This window comes from Salvelinus alpinus, chromosome 24, assembly GCF_045679555.1.
Source record: "Salvelinus alpinus chromosome 24, SLU_Salpinus.1, whole genome shotgun sequence".
NCBI lineage: Eukaryota > Metazoa > Chordata > Actinopteri > Salmoniformes > Salmonidae > Salvelinus > Salvelinus alpinus.
Genome location: NC_092109.1, coordinates 13,331,764 through 13,354,783, shown reverse-complemented (window position 1 = coordinate 13,354,783; position 23,020 = coordinate 13,331,764). Strand labels below are relative to the sequence as shown.

At 43.7% G+C, this 23,020-nt stretch overlaps 1 protein-coding gene across 7 annotated transcripts in view; it reads left to right on the top strand.

Annotated features, from left to right (window-relative positions):
• LOC139552197 (microtubule-associated serine/threonine-protein kinase 3-like) overlaps positions 1 to 14,477 on the top strand; it is a 176,931-nt gene extending 162,454 nt beyond the window's left edge. For all 7 annotated transcript variants that reach the window (XM_071363671.1, XM_071363670.1, XM_071363669.1 and 4 more), the window contains 10 exons: positions 2,086 to 2,208; positions 2,378 to 2,490; positions 3,217 to 3,338; positions 3,567 to 3,775; positions 4,000 to 4,200; positions 5,067 to 5,293; positions 5,527 to 5,649; positions 5,952 to 6,088; positions 7,010 to 7,194; positions 7,378 to 14,477. In XM_071363671.1, the coding sequence (XP_071219772.1) occupies positions 2,086 to 2,208; positions 2,378 to 2,490; positions 3,217 to 3,338; positions 3,567 to 3,775; positions 4,000 to 4,200; positions 5,067 to 5,293; positions 5,527 to 5,649; positions 5,952 to 6,088; positions 7,010 to 7,194; positions 7,378 to 11,297 (5,360 nt within the window). In that variant the 3' untranslated portion in view covers positions 11,298 to 14,477. The remainder of the gene's footprint in view (positions 1 to 2,085; positions 2,209 to 2,377; positions 2,491 to 3,216; positions 3,339 to 3,566; positions 3,776 to 3,999; positions 4,201 to 5,066; positions 5,294 to 5,526; positions 5,650 to 5,951; positions 6,089 to 7,009; positions 7,195 to 7,377) is intronic.
• Positions 14,478 to 23,020: the final 8,543 nt, after the last annotated feature.

Below are 23,020 nucleotides of genomic sequence, written 5' to 3'. Positions count from 1 at the left end.
TGCGGAACATATTCCAATCCGTGTGATCGAAGCAGTCTTGAAGCGTGGAATCAGATTGGTCGGACCAGCGTTGAACAGACCTGAGCGCGGGAGCTTGTTGTTTTAGTTTCTGTTTGTAGGCTGGAATCAACAAAATGGAGTCGTGGTCAGCTTTTCCGAAAGGAGGGCGGGGGAGGGCCTTATATGCGTCGCGGAAGTTAGTATAACAATGATCCAGGGTTTTACCAGCCCTGGTAGCACAATCGATATGCTGATAGAATTTAGGGAGTTTTGTTTTTAGATTAGCCTTGTTAAAATCCCCAGCTACGATGAATGCAGCCTCAGGGTGTGTGGTTTCCAGTTTACAAAGAGTCAGATAAAGTTCGTTCAGGGCCATCGATGTGTCTGCTTGGGGGGGAATATATACGGCTGTGATTATGATCGAAGAGAATTCCCTTGGTAGATAATGCGGTCGACATTTGATTGTGAGGAGTTCTAGATCAGGTGAACAGAATGACTTGAGTTCCTGTGTGTTGTTATGATGATCACACCACGTCTCGTTAATCATAAGGCATACCCCCCCGCCCCTCTTCTTACCAGAAAGATGTATGTTTCTGTCGGCGCGATGCGTGAAGAAACCAGCTGGCTGCACCGACTCCGTTAGCGTCTCTTGAGTTAGCCATGTTTCCGTGAAGCAGAGCACGTTGCAATCCCTGATGTCTCTCTGGAATGTTACCCGTGCTCGGATTTCATCAACCTTATTGTCAAGAGACTGGACATTGGCGAGTAGTATGCTAGGGAGTGGAGCGCGATGTGCCCGTCTCCGAAGCCTGACCAAGAGACCGCTACGTTTGCCCCTTTTACGGCGTCGCATAGGGTCCCCGGCTGGGATCAGATCCATTGTATTGGGTGGAAGGCAAAACACTGGATCCGTTTCGGTAAAGTCATATTCCTGGTTATAACGATGGTGAGTTGACGTTAATCGTATATTCAGTAGTTCCTCCCGACTGTATGTAATGAAACCTAAGATTACCTGGGGTACCGATGTAAGAAATAACACATAAAAAAACTAAATACTGCATATTTTCCAAGGAACGCGAAGCGAGGCGGCCATCTCGGTCGGCGCCATCTTTTCAAATCTTTTCTTTATCTATGTCCATCTCTGTGAGTCTGTTTGTGTATGCAGAGGTGGAAAAAGTACCCCATTGTCATACTTGAGTAAAAGTAAAGATACCTTAATAGAAAATGACTCGAGTGAGAGTCACTCACTCGAGTGAGTGAAAATACTACTTGAGTAAAAGTCTAAAAGTATTTTGTTTTAAATATACTTAAGTATCAAAAGTAAAAGTACAAATCATTTAAAATTCCTTATTAAGCAAACCAGATGGCGCCTTTTTCTTGTTTTTTGTATTTTCCGGAAAGCCAGGGGCACACTCCAACACTCAGACATCATTTGTGTGTTTAGTGAGACCGCCAGATCAAAGGCAGTAGAGATGCCAGGGATGTTCTCTTGATAAGCGTGTGAATTGAACACTTTTCCTGTTCTGCTCAGCATTCAAAATGTAACAAATATTTTGGGGTGTCAGGGAAAATGTATGGTGTAAAAAGTAAATTATTTTCATTAGGAATGTAGTTAAGTAAAAGTAGAAATTGTCAAAAATATACATAGTAAAGTACAGATACAACACAAAACTACTTAAGTCGTACTTTAAAGTATTTTTATTAAGTACTTTACACCACTGTGTGTATGCGTGTGTTTACAGTGCATTCAGAAAGTATTCAGACCCCTTGACTTTTTCCACATTTTGTTACGTTACAAGCTTATTCTAAAATGGATTAAAAAAAAAATCCCCCTCATCAATACGCCATAATGACAAAGCTAAAAACAAAAAAACATAGCACATTTACATAAGTATTCAGACCCTTTACTCAGTACTTTGTTGAAGCACCTTTGGCAGCGATTACAGTCTCGAGTCTTCTTGGGTATGACGCTACAAGCTTGGCACACCTGTATTTGGGGAGTTTCTCCCATTCTTCTCTGCAGATCCTCTCAAGTTCTGTCAGGTTATGTGTCTGTTCATAATGTGTTTGTGCATCCTTCCTTAGGCGGTGCGTATGAGGTGAAGCACCACAAGTTCTTCCACACTCTGGACTGGGACAGTCTGCTGAGACAGAAGGCTGAGTTCATCCCTCAGCTGGAGTCAGAGGACGACACCAGCTACTTCGACAGTGAGTCCAGTCTACTTCCTGCACTTAAAAAGTACAGTTATCTATACTATAGAATACAGCTACTTCGACAGTGAGTCTAGTCTACTTCCTGCTCTTAAAAAGTACAGTAATCTATACTAGAGAATACAGCTGCTTCGAAAGTGAAAGTGAAAGTTTTTTCCCTCCACAGCTCGATCAGATAGGTACCATCACCTGGAGACGGAGGAGGAGGAGGATATGAATGATGAAGACTTCAATGTGGAGCTACGACAGTTCTCCTCCTGCTCTCACAGGTTCTCCAAGGTGTGTTCTCTTTCTTTCTCTTTCTTTCTCTCGCTCTATTTCGCTCTTTCTCTCACTCGATAAGTTACAAAGCATTCACTCAAAGCATCACTGCTCGCACACTTCCATATCACTCCTTATGATGGAAAGCCAATTGTGGATCAATGAGGTCGTTACCTTAAACAGAAAATGATTGTAGTTCAAACCAACATCTGGAAAGCTTTCAGTGTTAACTCAACATGTAAGATTTCATATGGAACAGACTTTGTTTGCTCCATAAAACATGCTCTGCATCTTTACCCCCAACCCCCTACAGCATGTAATGTAAATCTCAGCTTTGCATAAATGTTCTGCTGCAAATCAGATCTATTTTGGGAGAACGTAGAACACAATGCCAACACGTGCGCGTTGTTGTGCTGCATTGCAGTATGCTCTGCCTCTGAAAACAATGTGCCTTCGAAGGCAGGAGAATGGCAGTTTTTGTTCCGTGATCCACCGCGACCCACCAGTTTTGTAGTGCACAGCCTAGCAGTCTAAGCAGTGGCTGCTGCCGCTATTTTGGAATCACTGCTTGTTTTCTATAGTATCAAGGTCTGTCCCAACTTTTTCATACTATGAATGGATATATTTATGAGTGATGTGTTTATGTGTACAGTAGTTTCTTTCCTCTATGAGGACAGTCTGTAAGGTCTCTGTCTGTGTGTCTGTCCCTGCATGTGTTGGTCTCTCGGTCTGTGTGGTGTGTAGGTGTACAGCAGCTTGGACCTGTCCCGTGGCCAGCTGGAGGAGAAGGGCGAGACAGAGGAGAAGAAGAGTGAGAGCTCTCTGACTGTGGACTCTCTGAGCTGGACACCGGAGTTCACTGAAATGTACGCTCCACAATATCCCTTCTGTTACATTCAAACTCTGATTAATGACCATCTATTGTTTTCACACACCTTTTGGTTCACCATTCATTCAGTTCTCATCACCATTACACTTGCAATGCAAAACCCAATTAGTCAGTACAACAATTATAATACAGTAAACTAGTATGTTTTGAATGTTTATTTTCTGAGGGTGGTTGATATTTACCCATTTCCATTTTCTCCCCTCAGGCACTCCCTGTCCCGATCCTCGGACACAGAGAGCACTAGCATGGGCCTTCGCCCCCCCGGCCTGCTCCCCAAGTTTGCTATCTCGGCCGAGGATGGAGATGAGGAGTCCCTGGTCCTGGGGGACCCCAGCAAGGTGGCTTTCTCCATCGGAGAGGACGAGGCTGACGCAACCACCCCCGGGAGCACCCACAGCGGGGCTACTCTCTCTGGTATGGAGGCCTGGGCCTAGAGCACTGGTTAGAGCTGGTAGAATATGTAGGGATAATGCTAGATATGGGCATCATGTTGGGTGTTTAAGACTGTGGGTTCAAATGGTATTCAAAAGCAAAAAAAGTTATAATATGGTTCAATGTTTTTAATGTGCTTGACTGTAACAAAAACATGTATGGAACATTTTGGACATAATTGTACCCTGTTCTAATTTGGTCTGTAGGTAGTTTCTCAGAGCACCTGGACCCGCTTCCTTCCAGGGGTGAGGGCGTAGACAGCCCTGACTCCTCCTCCAAGACTCCCATGGACCTGGGAGGGCAGCATGGCGGCCTGCAGCCCGATGGACATGGGGATAAGCATGGTGGTGTTGCCAAAGTTTCCAAGTCTGTCTCAGCTAGTGCCCTCTCCCTCATGATCCCTGGAGGTGAGAGGATACACACACACACACACACACACACACACACACACACACACACACACACACACACACACACACACACACACACACACACACAACCCCTGTGATCTCTAGCATTTCGATTTAGAGGAGGTTAGAGGACAGGATGAGGAGTAAGCGCGAGCACATAATTAGAATTAGAGCGATGGATTTCGAGAGAGGAGTGTGAAAGAGATGAAAGATGCCGAGATGAAAGATCTATGTGAAATTGGCACAGCTCCTGCTGGGATGAGGCTCCAGTTTATGGAGTGGCTGTGTGCGCAGTAGCCCAGAAGAGGAGCTACTAACTCGGGTGGTGAGCTGAGAGGCCCTTCCACTGTTGGGAGGGGAGTAAATCCCTTAAGTCTCACTCCCAGCAGGGACACAGTGATTCATGGCTCCCAGGCTTTATAGGAACAGCTGGGTACTGAGGGGAGAGCCACTGGAAAACAGGTCAATAGAAATGACAGTAGCGGTCTTTGTATGTGCGTCTGTGTTTTCACCTTTAAATGAACCTCCACTGGGTTTTTGGTTTGAAGAATTTTTAGAATTCACTCTATGAAATTAGGATAAAAATGGATGGTGTGCTATTCAAAAAACTTATATGGCAACACTTATTTTGCTTTCACACTATCTGGCAGATTCCCAGATTAGTCTCTTGATTGTATCACAATGGCCACATTATTTCCCCTAGTAAAATGCCCTTCATTAATGTGTGTCTCATATTGGTACAGATATCATTAGAAATGTCTTTCTCATTCTTCCAGATATCTTAAATGCCTGCTTTGTGATATTTCCAGCCATTTTTAATCATTCAAAATAATGACATTTATTTGTCCATCTTATTGTTCCAGATATCTTCGGGGTGTCCCCTCTGGCCAGCCCCATATCCCCCTACTCCCTCTCCTCGGACCCATCTTCTCGTGACTCCTCCCCCAGCCGAGACTCCTCCCTCTGCGTCATCTGCCCTCGGCAGCCAATCATCATCCACAGCTCGGGGAAGAAGTTTGGCTTCACGCTGCGGGCCATCCCGGTGTACGCCTGCGACCGTGATGTCTACACTGTCTACCACACGGTCTTAGTAAGAACAGCCTTGTTTCACCATGTTGGGACAAACACAGTCAAATAGCTAATGAAGTACCGGTAATAAAGTACACTTTCATCTATGTCATTGGATATTGAATAATACGTTTAGTGGCTGTATTCAATTAAACCTGTACCATGGGAAACAATGTTTTGTTTTTGTACTGCAATATGAGCTCATTATTGAGTGATGATAGATACAAGTAGCTAACTGTGTTTCTGTGTGTTTAGAATGTGGAGGACCCGGGTCCGGCCCAGAAGGCGGGGCTGAAAGCTGGTGACCTCATCACTCATGTGAATGGAGAGCCGGTCCACGGCCTGGTCCACACTGAGGTGGTGGAACTGCTGCTCAAGGTCAGAGAACCATTGGATATAAAGCTTTCATCACATGTACTGTAACTGCTAGTAACAATTGTCCACAAATGGTAGTGACGTAATCGTATAAGCATAAGGTATGTTTTAAAGGTATTTCTAGTTTGTAACTTGATATTCTCATGATGGAGCTCGTATATCTCACTGTTTATCTACCGGTAATTTCATTTACAGTAGTCCAGCCAACAATTTTTTCTTTCCAACCCTGTTTCTAACTTAACACTCTCACAATGGAGCTAATTCATTTTGGGCCAGTTTATCTTATGTATGTGCTTCCTTTCCAGAGTGGCAGTAAGGTGGCCATCTCCACCACACCGTTTGAGAACACCTCCATCAAAACAGGGCCTGCCAGGAGGAACAGCTGCAGGAGCAAGATGATCCGACGCACCAAGAAGCCCAAGAAGGAGAAGACACAAGAAAGGCAAGAATTTCATGTTTGGTTTTGTTGTTCTCGATATGAGAAACCATTTCATTATTAGATATGAACCAATTAACTAGAGCTAGGTCTCTATGCAGTGTGCTCTGTAGAGGTCACTAGTAAGCTTGTACAGCAAGCGTTTTTCAGGTTTTGTCATACACAGTATAACCACAGGGTGTAGCTGTGGCTCCTTGCAACAGTGCTAAAACTCCCTCTGTCACTACTAGACAACGACAACTCTCATCACTACTGTCAGTCAACTTTTTCATTCCAAAGAACTCACTGTGGCTTTCATTTTTGATTGACTGAATGGTTTTATTGGTTACTCAAGAATATAAACATTGTTATACCACCATTTAAGAACAATGATCATCAACTCAGCAAAAAAAAGAAACGTCCTCTCACTCTCAACTGCATTTATTTTCAGCAAACTTAACATGTGTAAATATTTGTATGAACATAACAAGATTCAACAACTGAGACATAAACTGAACAAGTTCCACAGACATGTGACTAACAGAAATTGAATAATGTGCCCCTGAACAGAGGGGGGGTCAATATCAAAAGTGACAGTCAGTATCTAGTGTGGCCACCAGCTGCATTAAGTACTGCAGTGCATCTCCTCCTCATGGACTGCACCAGATTTGCCAGTTCTTGCTGTGATATGTTACCCCACTCTTACACCAAGGCACATGGTGCCTTGCTGCCTTTACACATGTTAAGTTTGCAGAAAATAAATGCAGTTGACAGTGAGAGGATGTTTTTTTTTTTTTTTTTTTTTTTGCTGAGTTAAGTTATAACACATTTTTAAGGATAGTTTTCTTAGATTAGACACTCTCTGGAGTCTAGACCACAAATATATTCTAGTGAGTGTCTGGGCCTCATACTGGTAGACTGACGTTGTCATCTCTCCTCTCTCTCCAGGCGGCGGTCTGTGTTCAGGCGTTTTGCCATGCAGCCCTCCCCTCTGCTGCAGACCAGCCGTAGTTTCTCCTCTCTCAACCGCTCCCTGTCCTCTGGGGAGAGTCTCCCAGGGTCTCCTACCCACAGCCTGTCCCCCCGCTCCCCCACCGCAGCCTTCCGACCCACCCCCGACTTCAACCAGTCAGGTGAGATAGACTGTCAATCGTTCACATTTTATGGAATAAATTAAATGTACACAATAAAATACATTTTAGAATTGAGCAGTGTTCATCAGTAAAACAATCAATGTTTCTTGAAATTAGGTTGTACAATATTTACCACTATAAAATATTATTTGTTGAATAACGTCAATCCCTCTGTGTTTCCAGGTGGCAACTCCTCTCAGAGTAGCTCCCCGAGCTCCAGCGCACCAAACTCCCCCGCAGGCTCCTGCCACATTCGTCCCAGCACCCTCCACGGCCTGGGCCCCAAACTGACTGGCCAGAGGCTCCGACAGGGCCGTCGCAAGTCCGCCGGCAGCATTCCCCTCTCCCCACTGGCCCGCACCCCATCTCCGACCCCCCAGCCCACCTCCCCGCAGCGCTCACCATCTCCCTTACTCAGCCATGGGTCCATGGGGATCTCCAAGACCAACCAGGCCTTCCCAGTCAAGATGCACTCGCCCCCCACCATTGTCCGCCACATGGTACGGCCCAAGAGTGCGGAGCCGCCCCGCTCGCCACTCCTCCAGCGGGTGCAGTCGGAGGAGAAGCTGTCACCCTCCTACACGGGTGACAAGAAGCACCTGTGTTCCAGGAAGCACAGCCTGGAGGTGACCCAGGAAGAGGCCCTGGGAGAGGAGGTGCGTCCTGGGGACATGGACCACCACACCCTGCAGAGTGTGGAGGAGACGCCCAGCGAGCCTCCGACCATCACCCGGGTCCGGCCGGCTGAGCAGGGCTGCCTCAAGAGGCCCGTTGGCCGCAAGATGGGTCGGCAGGAGTCTATGGAGGAGCTGGACAAGGAGAAACTGAAAGCCAAGGGGGTGATGAAGAAACAGGACTGGTCAGAGAGGCGAGAATCCCTGCAGAAGCAGGATGCTCTACAGGAGTCTGATACATCTGGTGCTGAAGGAGGAAGAAGCCAGGGCAGAAGCCAAGGCTCAGAGACAGTCTTACTGGAAGGCAAAGCTGCCAGCTTCACCCTAAAAGATGTCCTGTATAAGAAGCTGAACACGCGTGCCTGTGAGGGCACCCCCGAACCACTAGGGGGCAATAGCGCTGACTCGTCTCTGTGCTCTATCCATCCTGACTGGAGCCCCCAGAAGCCTGAGTGGCAGCTGTCCAGGCAGAGCAAAGAGGGCGGTAAGCCAGACAGGCTTGATTTCAAGGCCCCCAACATGGAATTTGCCCGAAAGAGGCAGTCATTCGAGGAGCGAGAAGACGGCGGCATGTGTCGGCTCTCTCCCGGCATTCATGAGAGCCTCCATTTTGGCTCCATCCGTTCCAAGAGTCTGCAGCTGGACTCAGCGCTGGCTCTAGACCACATCAAAAGTACAATGAGCAGCGTCCACACCAGCCCTGAGGGCCTGAACCCCAAGATGTTTTCTGGGAGGGGGGAGGGAAGCGCCGTGGAGAAACTCCAGCTCATCTCCTCCAATGAATGCTCCCTCAGGAAGACCTCCTCGGAATACAAGCTGGAGGGGCGTCTGGTCTCCTCCCTCAAACCCCTGGAGGGCACCCTGGACATTGGCCTTCTTTCCGGGCCAAGGGTGTCTAAAACAGACACCTGCCTCTCCAAGATGGCCGACAGTGATGGCGGCTCAATAGGGATACCCACGTGGCTGCAAAGCCCAGTTGAGCGGCAGGTGTTGATTCCCCTGCTCAAACCCTCTGACAAGCAGAAGAGCCCCCCCACCAGTATACTAAGCCCTGCAGCTGTTGTGGCCCTCAGCAGCCCAGTTCCCGCCAAAGAGGCTAGTATTTCCAACACTGGGTTTAAATGCAGTAGCAGTGGTGAGACGCCACACGACAGACCTAGTCACAGTGAACCCCCTTCCTCCAAGGCAGAGGTCTCCGACTTTGGTGGGAAACAAGAGAGCAGGTCCAGTATGATAGCTCACGATCATAGGACATCCCGCCACAGCGCCCACTTTTCCCACTGTGGGAAGACGCCCTCCATACGGGAGGTCAGCAACGAAGACCAGGAAGAGGAGGTAGAACCACCTCAAGAGACTTCAGCTCCTGCACAGCAAAACAACATTGATATCTCCAAGACATCCGATACAGTTGTCGCCGCAAAGCCAGGGAATCCCAGGAAGACTGCACCATCCGTCCCTGCCCCAAAGGTGGAGGTTCATACAACTTCCCCTCATGTAGCTGTACCAGTGAAGCAAAGTTCAGATTGTCAGTCAGGGCCCAGTTACCTGCAGAGCAATGAGAAACAAGGACCAGCTGAGAATACAGGTAGCATCACTACATTTGTACAATATATTTTAGAGCAGACTCCATACCTGTCAAAGCAGCAGATGGTATGCAGCAGTCCCTCGACAGGGACCACAATGCAAACGTCCATCCCTGCTCCAATCTCTAGTTTTGGAGATAAGAACCGAACAAGTGGTCAAGCTTCTCAAAAACAGCATGGCACGGAGAAAACCCAAAATCCGGACAAGGTTCAAAGCAACAGGCCAGTTCCAAACAATGCCAATGAACCTGCCAGTGTGTCTGCTGTTGAGGAGCTCAAAACTGCAAACGCAGGAAGGGATAAAATGACCGAAGTCAGAGAGACAAGTCCTAAAGTGGATGTAAAATGTGTTTTGTCTAAAGAAATGTTGTACAATGCAACTGGTAAAACAGAAGCAACACAAAGGTGTGATCAAAGAAAATATGCTTGTACCATTAGCAGTCAGGTAGCAAATAGTAGTGTAGCAAAGCAAAGTAGAGAAGATCCCACTTCCCCAAAGATGAAGGGTAGCAATGCAAAGACTGGAGAGCGAGAGCAGTTATCTTTAACAAATCGACCTGCTGAAAAGGCTTGGGTCAAAGGGGCTCTTGAGACAGAAATACCCATCACTAAAAAGCAAACTGTTGATGTAAATATCAAAGAGACAAGTCCTGTGCGGACAGTGAAACAGTCACCACCAAGTCCCGCTTCAACAAAACAAACAATCTTCAATCCCGAAACTAAGCCAAGATCTGACTCACCTCTCCCTTCACAAACTTTTGGGAAGACAGAGGAGGAGAGGGGGAGGTATGAAGCAAAAACTCCTGCCCCAGTCGTCAAAGGAAGCCTGGGTTCAAAACCACAAGAGTCATCTCAGAAAACCCCGGTCTCAATGGTCAAAGAAATCCCAGACTCAAAACAGAAAGATCCCCTACTCAAAGATCCCCTATCTCCTACCTCAGTTCAAAGCCATGTGAAAGAAAGTTCAGTCTCCAAACTAAAGGAATCTTTGTCCCAAATTCCTGCCCTAACTCCAGTTGTCAGACAAAACTCTGACCCCAAAAAGAAACAGAAAGAACCCGAACCCCACACCTTTGCCCCAACTCCAGCCCAAGTCATCAAAGATAACCTGGACTCAAAACAGAAATCAGCCCCTCAGAAAACCTCTATCTCAATCTCAATCAACTCAAAACAAAAGGAAATCACTACTTCAACAGTTGTCAGACAAATCGTAGATTCAAAACATAAATCACCCCCTCACAAAACTCTTGCCCCAAACGCAACCACTGTCATGAAAGAGCCAGCCTTTGCTGCAACCCGACAAGCTCAGAAAGAGCCTCCGACCTGGGCCAATGCTCCCTCCCAGTCCGCCCCTGTACCAGTGGTGCCAGCCCCAGCAGTGAGAAGAGAAGCACACCCACCCAACGGTGGAACTCTCTCAAGCAGGGCCTGCGGCAGCACCGGGCAGGAGGCTGTGGTCCAGACCTCCAGGGAGTACCAGGGGAAGCCGAGGGAAGAGGCCCCTAGGTCGGAAGGCCTTAGGTTGGACTCTTATAGGGGCCTGGGTGGGGTGGATGCCACAGGGCCAGCAGCCACCACCCCCAGCAACAGCACCCCCCAGGCCAAACCCAGCACAGCTGAACCCAGGGTCACTAACTCTGACAAGCAGGTAACCTCCAGCCGAAAAGAACAGGCTGACAAGAAGAAAGGGGAATCTGCTCAAGAGGTAGCGTCTGCACAGAAAAACACCAAGAGAGAGACTTCAAGAGTGGCTGCTGTGGTGAAAGAAGCCACAGGTTCAGACAAAGACTTGGCCCGACACAAGCAATCGAAGGATCTGCCACGTGGCCCCGCAAACAGAAAGTAAATGCGGGATTAAAAAAATACGATGGCAGCCACCTTTGCTTTTGCGATATGTCCGAAATAAAACATTTTTGTTTTTGTTAGTAGTGTCATCATGCCTTATTTTTTTGAGAACCGGGGAAGCTGTTACTTCAGTGTTTATATTGCGTGAGAGAGACAGATTTTTGTGTGTGTGGTGGTGATTGTGAATGCTTGGTCGATACAATAAATGTCTAATGTTTTTGGACTGAATGTAGACTGATTTGCTGCTCATTTGTGGTTCTCTGCTGTGTGTAACAAAGGTGTCAAATTTGTATCTGGTGATAGTTTGGTGGGCTTTATTTTTAATTGACAGCAGAGTGCAATGTGCAATCAATATGTCAGGGGGCAGGTTGAATTGAATTGCACTGGGTTTAGCGGTCTGGGTTTAGAGCACCTGACATTGAAGGTAGCAGACTTTCAATGCGTGTAGACTGAACTATGTCCATTTCACTCCCACTCAGAGTTGTGTGAGCTGAAAACACAGTAGTCATGGCACATCATCCAGTCAACCATTTAAGTGGTGTGATATTGATGCAGATCATTCACTCGCACTCGTTATACCGAAGTCAAATATCACCAAGTTTGTTTAGATACTTTATCTTATGTCGCTTTTTCTTTCTTTTTTATTACCGAGAAGTGAAGTTAGCTTTTTTTGGATTTGGGTAGCGGTGCACAGAAGAAACGCACTATGTTCTGTACTTCTTACCTATAACTATTTAATATGGAATCATCTTACGGTTCTGGAATCATATTTAGTGGAAGAGGCCTTAGGGTTATGGGGAATTTAAAAAAAAAACTTGCTGTTCTTAGCAGGTTATGTTGTAATTCACATTCCTTTCACATCTCTACATTTCTTAACCTTTGATTTTTATGCAATATCTTGTAAGTAATTATGTCAACACTAACTGTAAAAATTGGGATACATGGGCTTAAGTAAATATAAGTGTTTGTTTTATATGTATATATTTTGCAATGTCATGTTTGTATACTCAGTGATGTCATTTCAGAATCATGTTCTGCTTGATAATTCTGTGGTCTAGAATAAGCTAACATAATGTCTATCTACCTATCCAAAAGACATCCTCTCTAACATAGTAATTTTAACAGTTCTGATATGTTCTGAATTTTACTTGAATAGAAATAAAGCATAAATGGGCAATTGTGCTTTTCCTCAAAAATGTAGTGTTGAAAATAAACAAATAAAAAACTGAGAGGCAAGTGGTTCCCAAGAATGTGTTCAATCTCGATTTTGCCATAATGTGTGAAGAATTGTAATACACTGGAATATTTCACTGAGAAAATATGTATGTTATTATGACAATGTGTAGAATGCAAGCTCAATGAGTTGATGGAATGAACCAACAATTCTAAGTACGTTTGCCACACTGTGGAAGAGATCTTTGAAAGTCCGTTTTTAAGGAGTAATCTGCATCTTATTGGGTGTTGTTTTCCAGTTTTGTTTATATTTGTGCGATTAGATATTCATACAATGGGAAATGCATTTTTGGGTATGGTAAATTAAAAAGGGCTAAAATTCAAGGAAACGTCTAGAAAATATATTGGTAATGTCAGGGTTGCAAGAGATTAGATTTCAGATAAACTTCTGAAGTTGTGTTCTATTGTTTGTATTGTTTTTGTCATTTTCATTCAACTCATGTTTTTTCTTTTCTTTTTCCGTAAGCAATGCAGTAGCCAACATTTATGTCCCAGATTAGCCAGATGAAAATAATATCCAGTTAAATGTCTAGCTAACAATAGGCTTGAAATTACTTATTTTCTAAGAACAAAATGCACCAATATACAAATCTTATATACATAAGTCATTATTCTAGACAGCTGATGTTTAGGTGATTATACTGGCGTTGTGTATCAAAAAACAGTGGACTTCTTTTACGCTGACGTGGGCATATCCTGTAGTTTAGCTGCCAGGCCTTTTGATTGCATACCCTAAATATCCAACACAAAATAGATTTCGAAATATGCTATACAATATTTACTCTATAAGGTAGGCTATGTCATAACAATAAACAATCTACTTTATCTTAGGGAGGCAAACAAAAACTAAACGGGACGCTATATATTTACATAAATGGTCAACTGTACTACCCACGAATGCACATTGTGGAAAATAACAAATGAGATTGATTGTAAAGATTTTTTTTTAAATAAGATTCTGAAGTTTTACTATTCTCATTTAGTTATTGTAAATGTATTGTCAAATATTTGGAGGGAGAGAAAAAGGTCACCTTAATATTAGACACCTTTCCCCTTCCTTCTAGTTGTACTAGTTAGTAGAAAGAATGATTGAGATGAGAATGTTGTTCCCTATCAAACAGGCTCTTCCCACTGGGCAAAAGCTGGTTGAGTCAACCTTGTTTGCACGTCATTTCAACCAAAAAGATTCAATGGGATGACGTTGAATGAACGTGAAAAACTGATTGGATTTGAAGAAAGTCATCCATGTAAGAGAATTTCATATTTTTTTTTGCACCTAACTTTAACCAAAATTCAATGACATGGTGACATGTTTTGTTGATTTCACGTTGAATTTACATTAGATGACAACTCAACCAAATGTAAATCAAAACAAGACGTTGAACTGACGTCTGTGCCCAGTGGGTGGATACAGATGGAAATGAATCAGAAAACGCTCTTTGAATGATGGAGAGTCTATTTGTCCCCATGCCTTTTTTTTCTGATTAGATGTTTAAATCCTTTAAAAATAGCACATTCAGTGTTTGTTTACAAATACTTCATGGATGTATATTTTGTATATTGTGTTAATGATTTGCCAAATCTATACGCTACGTCACAGGAAATATGTTCGTGTTGGTAGTGTCTGTGACTTCCTCACCTACCCAGCCACCCAGTTGTGTTAGACTGTCTTATCTGTGTGGTGGTCAATGTCTCTGTTTCAACATCTGTCGGGTCCCACATTGTCCTGCTTGTTTTTGGAGTTTCCTTTTTTCCTTTATGTGTGAAACTAGTATTAGATGAATTTGCTCACTATGGTTTGTCTTTTAGGATTTGTACAATAAAGATGTTTGAGTTTTTGTATTTCGCCCAAGGAAATCTCTATGGATGTCATAGATGTATATTAAAACAGATATTTATACTTCTAAAGTTGCATAACACTGAAAATAAAAAGGCATGATAAAAGTCAGTTTCTTTTCTTTATTGATTTAATGAAATGATCATGAAAAATCGGAATATGCATTATTATTTGTGTCATTGTGATATAAAGATTATGAAGAGATATACTAAAACGGCATGCCTGGCCTTGTATTTATCCTTGGTATGTTCAGTTCTAATGGATATGGAAGAACTGCCCTGATTTGTTTTAGTCAATGAACTAAACTTAGTTCTGACCCACTTTCTTATATACTGTAGTCCCGTTAAGATGCTCAAACTGTCATCTGCAACTGTTGATATGCAACAGCTTGCTTTTGTTTTAAGTTAAGTTTAGGGTTGGGCTATGGTTAGTGGATAGTTAGCTGAACAGTTTGTTGATAGCATGTTGAACATTATTCTTTACCATCTGCAGGGGACTATTTCCAAATAAAGTGTTACCCTTCAAAGCATTTCATATCCTCTGTATTTCTTTCTTAGTTTTTTTTATTATGACACATGCAATTGTTAAAATTGCCATTGACATAACATGTCCAAATTGTAACATGCCAGCAAATGCACATCTGATAACCTTTCCTTTGAACCAACACATGTCGAAGTAAATCACTTTATTGGTATTGCTCTGAATCCAACCAATTAATTCAATGTTGGAACACTTGCATGCCAAAGGGTTGTCACTCAGGTCAATTTAGCTATTTTCTCTTTTGACAGTCTACTTAAACAATTTCTATCTGATTTAATGGCCAAATTGAGCAGGACATTATTCAGTGAGTTGAATGGATTCGTATTGGCAACAACTAGTTTATTACCACTAAGATCGGCATACGTCAGGTTGGTGAGGTAGTGAAATGCGTTCTTCTCAAGAGATGAAAAAATCCCCATCAAAATCCTATAGTTAAATTCAGAGATCAGTTTTTTGGCCTGGGCTGTCAATCCAGCGCACCCACCTATGTCACAATTCTGCATCTGCGTTGGAAAGTGGCAGAACTGCAGTGCTGTTTGTCAGACCAGCAGAAATCCCCAAAATCGTTCTTCTCATGAAAACATTTTGTCTCACCAGGGGTGATGGTCGGATTCGCGTTTATCGTCGAAGGAATGAGCGTTACACCAAGGCCTGTACTCTGGAGCGAGATCGATTTGGAGGTGGAGGGTCCGTCATGGTCTGGGGCGGTGTATCACAGCATCATTGGACTGAGCTTGTTGTCATTGCAGGCAATCTCAACGCTGTGTGTTACAGGGAAGACATCTTCCTCCCTCGTGTTACCCTTCCTGCAGGCTCATCCTGACATGACCCTCCAGCATGACAATGCCACCAGCCATACTGCTCGTTCTGTGCGTGATTTCCTGCAAGAGAGGAATGTCAGTGTTCTGCCATGGCCAGCGAAGAGCCCGGATCTCAATCCCATTGAGCACATCTGAGACCTGTTGGATCGGAGGGTGAGGGCTAGGGCCGTTCACCCCAGAAATGTCTGGGAACTTGCAGGTGCCTTGGTGGAAGAGTGGGGTAACATCTCACAGCAAGAACTGGCCAATCTGGTGCAGTCCATGAGGAGGTGCACTGCAGTACTTAATGCAGCTGGTGGCTACAGCAGATACTGACAGTTACTTTTGATTTTGACCCCCCCTTTGTTCAGGGACACATTATTCCATTTCTGTTAGTCACATGTCTGTGGAACTTGTTCAGTTTATGTCTCAGTTGTTGGATCAAGTTATGTTCATACAGTACAAATATTTACACATGTTAAGTTTGCTGAAAATAAACGCAGTTGACAGTGAGAGGACGTTTCTTTTTTTGATGAGTTTATATTTCAGGATGTTTTGTATCCCTGGAAATTATCAGAATTCATGTAAACATTACGGTTGTGAAAACACACACTACATAACCTAAAGTATGTGGACATACGCCTCATCGAACATCTCATTCCAAAATCAAGGGTATTACTATGGAGTCGGTCCCCCCTTTGCTGCTATAACAGCCTCCACTCTTTTGGTAGGCTTTCCACTAGATTGTTGCAGGGACTTGCTTCCATTCAGCCACAAGAGCATTAGTGAGATTGGGCACTGATGTTGGGTGAATTCATTTCAAAGGCGTTTGATGGGGTTAAGGTCAGGGCTCTGTGCAGGCCAGTCAAATTCTTCCAGACCGATCTCGACAAACCATTTCTGCATGGACCTCGCTTTGTGCACGGAGGCTCTGTCATGCTGAAACAGGAAAGGGCCTTCCCTAAACTGTTACCACAAAGTGGAAGAACAGAATCGTCTAGAATGTCATTGTATGCTGTAGCGGTAACATTTCCCTTCACTGGAACTAAGGGGCCTAGTCAGAACCATGAAAAACAGCCCAAGACCATTATTCCCCCTCCACCGAACTTTACAGTTGGCACTATGCATTGTGGCAGGTAGCGTTCTCCTGGCATCCGCCAAACCCAGATTTGTAGGTCGGACTGCCAGATGGTGGGGCGTGATTCATCACTCCAGAGAACGTGTTTCCACTGCTCCAGAGTCAAATGGCGGCGAACTTTACACCACTCCAGCCAACACTTCGCATTGTGCATAGTTATGTTAGGCTTGTGTGCTGCTGCTCGGCTATGGAAACCCATTTCATGAAGCTCCTGACAAACAGACGTTGCAGGCAGTTTTGACCTCGGTAGTGAGTGTTGCAACCGAGGACAGACGTTTTTTACGAGCTAAGCGCTTCAGCACTCAGCAGTCCCGTTCTGTGAGCTTGTTTGGCCTACCACTTCATGGCTGAGCCGTTGTTGCTCTTAGATGTTTCCACTTCACAATAACAGCACTTACAGTTGACCGTGGCAGCTCTAGCAGGGCAGAAATTTTATGAACTGACTTGTTGGAAAGGTGGCATCCTATGATGGTGCCACGTTGAAAGTCTCTGAGCTCTTCAGTAATGCCATTCTACTGATAATGTTTGTCTATGGAGATTGCATGGCAGTGTGCTTGATTTTATACACCTGTTAGCAACGGGTGTGGTGTTGAATAGCCGAATCCACTCATTTGATTGGATGTCCACATACTTTTGTATATATAGTGTAGCTTGTCCTAAAAAGTGGTCTCTTGGCACAACTTACCCTGGGTATGGGGTAAGTTGAGCGGTAGGACAGGGAACGTTAAGCCGCCAACAAATTTCTGTACCGAATGAAATATTAACTCTACCTTTTATTTCCCAAACACAATTCAATACAATCACAATTGCTCTTTTGTCTATTAATCATTTTAAACATCTTTTAACACAAGCTTAACACCTAAAAACATTTTAAAAACACTTTTAACATAGGCCAGGCCTGGTTGTTACTTCATATCCCAGCGATAATGCCTTACATTAAGGCTGGGAATGAAACACTTCAATTTGCTCAACTTGCCATTGGATCAACCATTGGCTCAACTTATCCCATGGCCATTGTCTCAACTTACCCCGAGGCAAACATTTTGACTATATTAGCCCACACAGCTACAAGGATGCACTTTCATGCTAAGTTCAGGACCTTATATTAAAGCTGAGTAGAGACCCCAACTGATGTATAGAACAATCTTACAATGATCTACTTTGGTTTATATACAAGCATCATGAAACCTCTTACACAATAAATTAATTTGACTTGGTGAAAATACATTTTTGGGACCTAACTTGCTTTCCACTTTTTTCTTCCTTCACAGACCTCGATGAAGTGATGACCTCTTCCTTAACATTAGGTAAAATTATAAAATTTTTGTATGGTTTCTTGGAAACAAGGGTGGCTCAACTTACACCACTCTCCCCTACGACTAATTCAACTTGAAACTTGTCAAATGCAGACAACAACCTTACAAATTACACAGACATAGGCATATAGCCTTGCAAAGGGAAGCTGTAAATGCACCACTGTGGTAGGATTACAATTCCAGTGATGTCTCCATTGTCTGGGACAAAAGCCTTGTTTTTTCCTCAAGGCTGTCTGTGTGTGTATCCTGTCACTCCTAGGGATATGATCTGTGCATGTGCCCAGAGCACTCAGCACACAGTGTAACTGGAACTGAGCCTGCACCAAGGGATTGGGAAGAACAAGCCCTTTGAGTTTGTGTCATCTCTCACTAACAATGGGTGTTCTGTCACACGTGAGTGACAGTTGATGAGAGTCGCCCATGTGTTTTAATGGCTCTGCCATTAGGGATGGACACCAGATATACGGTATCTGAAAGATACAGTAAGATAGGGTTCCTAGCTGTTTCAAACTGAGAAAACAGAGAGACCTATAGTATAAGCCTACATTCAGTCATACTGTATCTATTAATGTCATGCTTGCATACATACTGTATATATCAGTTTACATATGACGTTTCATTCCAAAATGCTATATATCCATTTTTAGAAGTGTTGGTATATTAGCTAATATTGTTTAAATAAATTATGAAAGAGATTGGTGGGTTTATTCGCTATCTAATCATGGCATGGGGTAATTCAATGACAGTCATGTATTTGTTTAAAAATCACTTGAAGGTTGGATTTCAGAGAGACAATCATGTTTTTTGGCAATATGCTATATGTATATGCCTCACTCTCAGAGAAAGAAGTAGTGCTGCCACTTTTTACAATCAAATGTAACAAACAACTACATTTTTAAAAGAACTGTACAAATGATACATTTGGGACATCAATATATACAGTGGGGAGAACAAGTATTTGATACACTGCCGATTTTGCAGGTTTTCCTACTTACAAAGCATGTAGAGGTCTGTAATTTTTATCATAGGTACACTTCAACTGTGAGAGACGGAATCTAAAACAAAAATCCAGAAAATCACATTGTATGATTTTTAAGTAATTAATTTGCATTTTATTGCATGACATAAGTATTTGATCACCTACCAACCAGTAAGAATTCCGGCTCTCACAGACCTGTTCGTTTTTCTTTAAGAAGCCCTCCTGTTCTCCACTCATTACCTGTATTAACTGCACCTGTTTGAACTCGTTACCTGTATAAAAGACACCTGTCCACACACTCAATCAAACAGACTCCAACCTCTCCACAATGGCCAAGACCAGAGAGCTGTGTAAGGACATCAGGGATCAAATTGTAGACCTGCACAAGGCTGGGATGGGCTACAGGACAATAGGCAAGCAGCTTGGTGAGAAGGCAACAACTGTTGGCGCAATTATTAGAAAATGGAAGAAGTTCAAGATGACGGTCAATCACCCTCGGTCTGGGGCTCCATGCAAGATCTCACCTCGTGGGGCATCAATGATCATGAGGAAGGTGAGGGATCAGCCCAGAACTACACGGCAGGACCTGGTCAATGACCTGAAGGGAGCTGGGACCACAGTCTCAAAGAAAACCAATAGTAACACACTACGCCGTCATGGATTAAAATCCTGCAGTGCACGCAAGGTCCCTCTGCTCAAGCCAGCGCATGTCCAGGACCGTCTGAAGTTTGCCAATGACCATCTGGATTATCCAGAGGAGGAATGGGAGAAGGTCATGTGGTCTGATGAGACAAAAATGGAGTTTTTTGGTCTCAACTCCACTCGCCGTGTTTGGAGGAAGAAGAAGGATGAGTACAACCCCAAGAACACCATCCCAACCGTGAAGCATGGAGGTGGAAACATCATTCTTTGGGGATGCTTTTCTGCAAAGGGGACAGGACGACTGCACCGTATTGAGGGGAGGATGGATGGGGCCCATGTATCGCGAGATCTTGGCCAACAACCTCCTTCCCTAAGTAAGAGCATTGAAGATGGGTCATGGCTGGGTCTTCCAGCATGACAACGACCCGAAACACACAGCCAGGGCAACTAAGGAGTGGCTCCGTAAGAAGCATCTCAAGGTCCCGGAGTGGCCTAGCCAGTCTCCAGACCTGAACCCAATAGAACATCTTTGGAGGGAGCTGAAAGTCCGTATTGCCCAGCGACAGCCCCGAAACCTGAAGGATCTGGAGAAGGTCTGTATGGAGGAGTGGGCCAAAATCCCTGCTGCAGTGTGTACAAACCTGGTCAAGAACTACAGGAAACGTATGATCTCTGTAATTGCAAACAAAGGTTTCTGTACCAAATATTAAGTTCTGCTTTTCTGATGTATCAAATACTTATGTCATGCAATAAAATGCTAATTCATTACTTAAAAATCATACAATGTGATTTTCTGGATTTTTGTTTTAGATTCCGTCTCTCACAGTTGAAGTGTACCTATGATAAAAATTACAGACCTCTATATGCTTTGTAAGTAGGAAAACCTGCAAAATCGGCAGTGTATCAAATACTTGTTCTCCCCACTGTATATATATATATATACAGTATATATATATATTAAGTATTCAATACAGCAACATGAGATCTGTACGTTAAACATTTCTGTCATTTAGAAGATGCTCTTATACAGAGCGACTTACAGTAAGTGCATTTCTCTTAAAGATACAGTAGCTAGGTTAAACAACCACATGTTGCAGTCAAATATACAAGGATAGGAACATTCCATTCGAGCTAAACAATGGATATATTGTTTTTAGCCACAAAAAAAAAAACTCAAACTCAAATGTGTAAATTGGTGAATATAGTGTTTTGGAAATCAACTCGTTCTATACATAGACATCATTTATGTCAGATAGGGGAGACGAGTCGTGTCATAAGCTTCAAGCAGACCACATTGTTCTGGTCAGTTGGAAATGAACATGCAATCACTAACACATGCACCTAATGCTCCTGTAGAAGAAAGTAAGAGACATGTTTTCCATTTGAATGATGTAGTCCCTCTATACAATGAAATAGGCAGAAATGAGGTATTATGATGAAAAAAGAATAGGCCAATCTGTATCATAATCTGTTTTCATGTGATTTACTCAACTGTAAGTTTTGTATTTTTTGTATGTCTAGTAAAATATGGCTAGTAAAATATTTATTTAATCTAATAGCAGTGTGACTACAGTAGGCCTACCTGTGAGTTGACAGAGCCATAGTTAGTTTGAAACCAAAATGGCTGCCATCCCATCTGCAGACCACAGAGGACAGACTTGCTCTACCACATGAGTATCTCACTTTACAATAGGTCAACATATCTACATAATAAATTCATGTTTTGGTCAGGCATAACTACAGTCCGTAGTTTACCATTGTCTGTAATGTGTCATACAATTTGATAATAATGTCAGATATTTGAAAATAATAATGTGCAGTGTGGATGTGGTATCCATCCCTGAACAACTACGATGTAGATTTGCAATTAAATGAATGGTCATCTGTTACGCAACAACTCTAGCCAATTAGGAGATAAAGAATTGCTGATTACAACATCTTTAGGTGTGATGGACTGAATAGGGATTATGGGTGGCTATATATGTGAAATTGACTCTTGAGGCATCATGCTCTATAAGTGTCACTATTCCCAAAAGTTTGAGTTTTTGGCAAATATACTGTATATAAAAAAACACAAATGGCTTATTTACAGGGTATTCAGACCCTTTGCTATGCGACTCAAAATTCATCTCAGGTACATCCTGTTTGCATTGATTATCCTTGAGATGTTTCTATAACTTGATTGTTCACCTGTGGTAAATTCAATTGATTGGACATGATTTGGAAAGGCATAGACCTGTCAATATAAGGTCCCACAGTTGACAGTGCATGTAAGAGCAAAAACCAAGCTATGAGGTCGAAGGACTTGTCCATAAAGCTCAAAGACAGGATTGTGTCGAGGCACAGATCTGGGGAAGGTTACCAAAAGATTATGCGGCATTGAAGATCCCCAAGAACACAGTGGGCTCCATCATTCTTAAATGGAAGAAGTTTGGAACCACCAATACCCTTCCTAGAGTTGGCGCCCAGCCAAACTGAGCAATCGGGGGAGAAGGGCTTTGGTCAGGGAGATGACTAAGAACCCTATGGTCACTCTGACAGAGCACTAGAGTTCCTTTGCGGAGATGGGAGAACCTTCCAGAAAGACAACCATCTCTGCAGCACTCCACCAATCAGGCCTTTATGGAAGAGTTGCCAGACGGATGCCACTCCTCAATAAAAGGCCCATGACAGCCCGCTTAGAGTTTTGCAAAAGGCACCTAAAGACTTTCAGACCATGAGAAAAAAGATTCTCTGGTCTGATGAAAGCAAGATTGAACTCTTTGGCCTGAATGGCAAGCGTCCCGTCTGGAGGAAACCTGGCACCATCCCTACGGTGAAGCATGGTGGCGGCAGCATCATGCAGTGGGGATGTTTTTCAGAAGCAGCGACTGGGAGACTAGTCAGGATCGAGGGAAAGATGAATGGAGCAAAGTACAGAGCGATTCTTGATGAAAACCTGCTCCAGAGTGCTCAGGACCTCAGACTGGGACAAAGGTTCACCTTCCAACAGGACAACGACCCTAAGCACACAGCCAAGACAATGCAGGAGTGGCTTCAGGATAAGTCTCTGAATGTCCTTGAGTGGCCCAGCCAGAGCCTGGACTTGAACCCGATCGAATATCTCTGGAGACACCTGAAAATAGCTATGCAGTATCGCACCCCATCCAACCTGACAGAGCTTGAGAGGATTTGCAGAGAAAAATGGGAGAAACTCCCCAAATACAGGTGTGCCAAGCTTGTAGCGTCATACCCAAGAA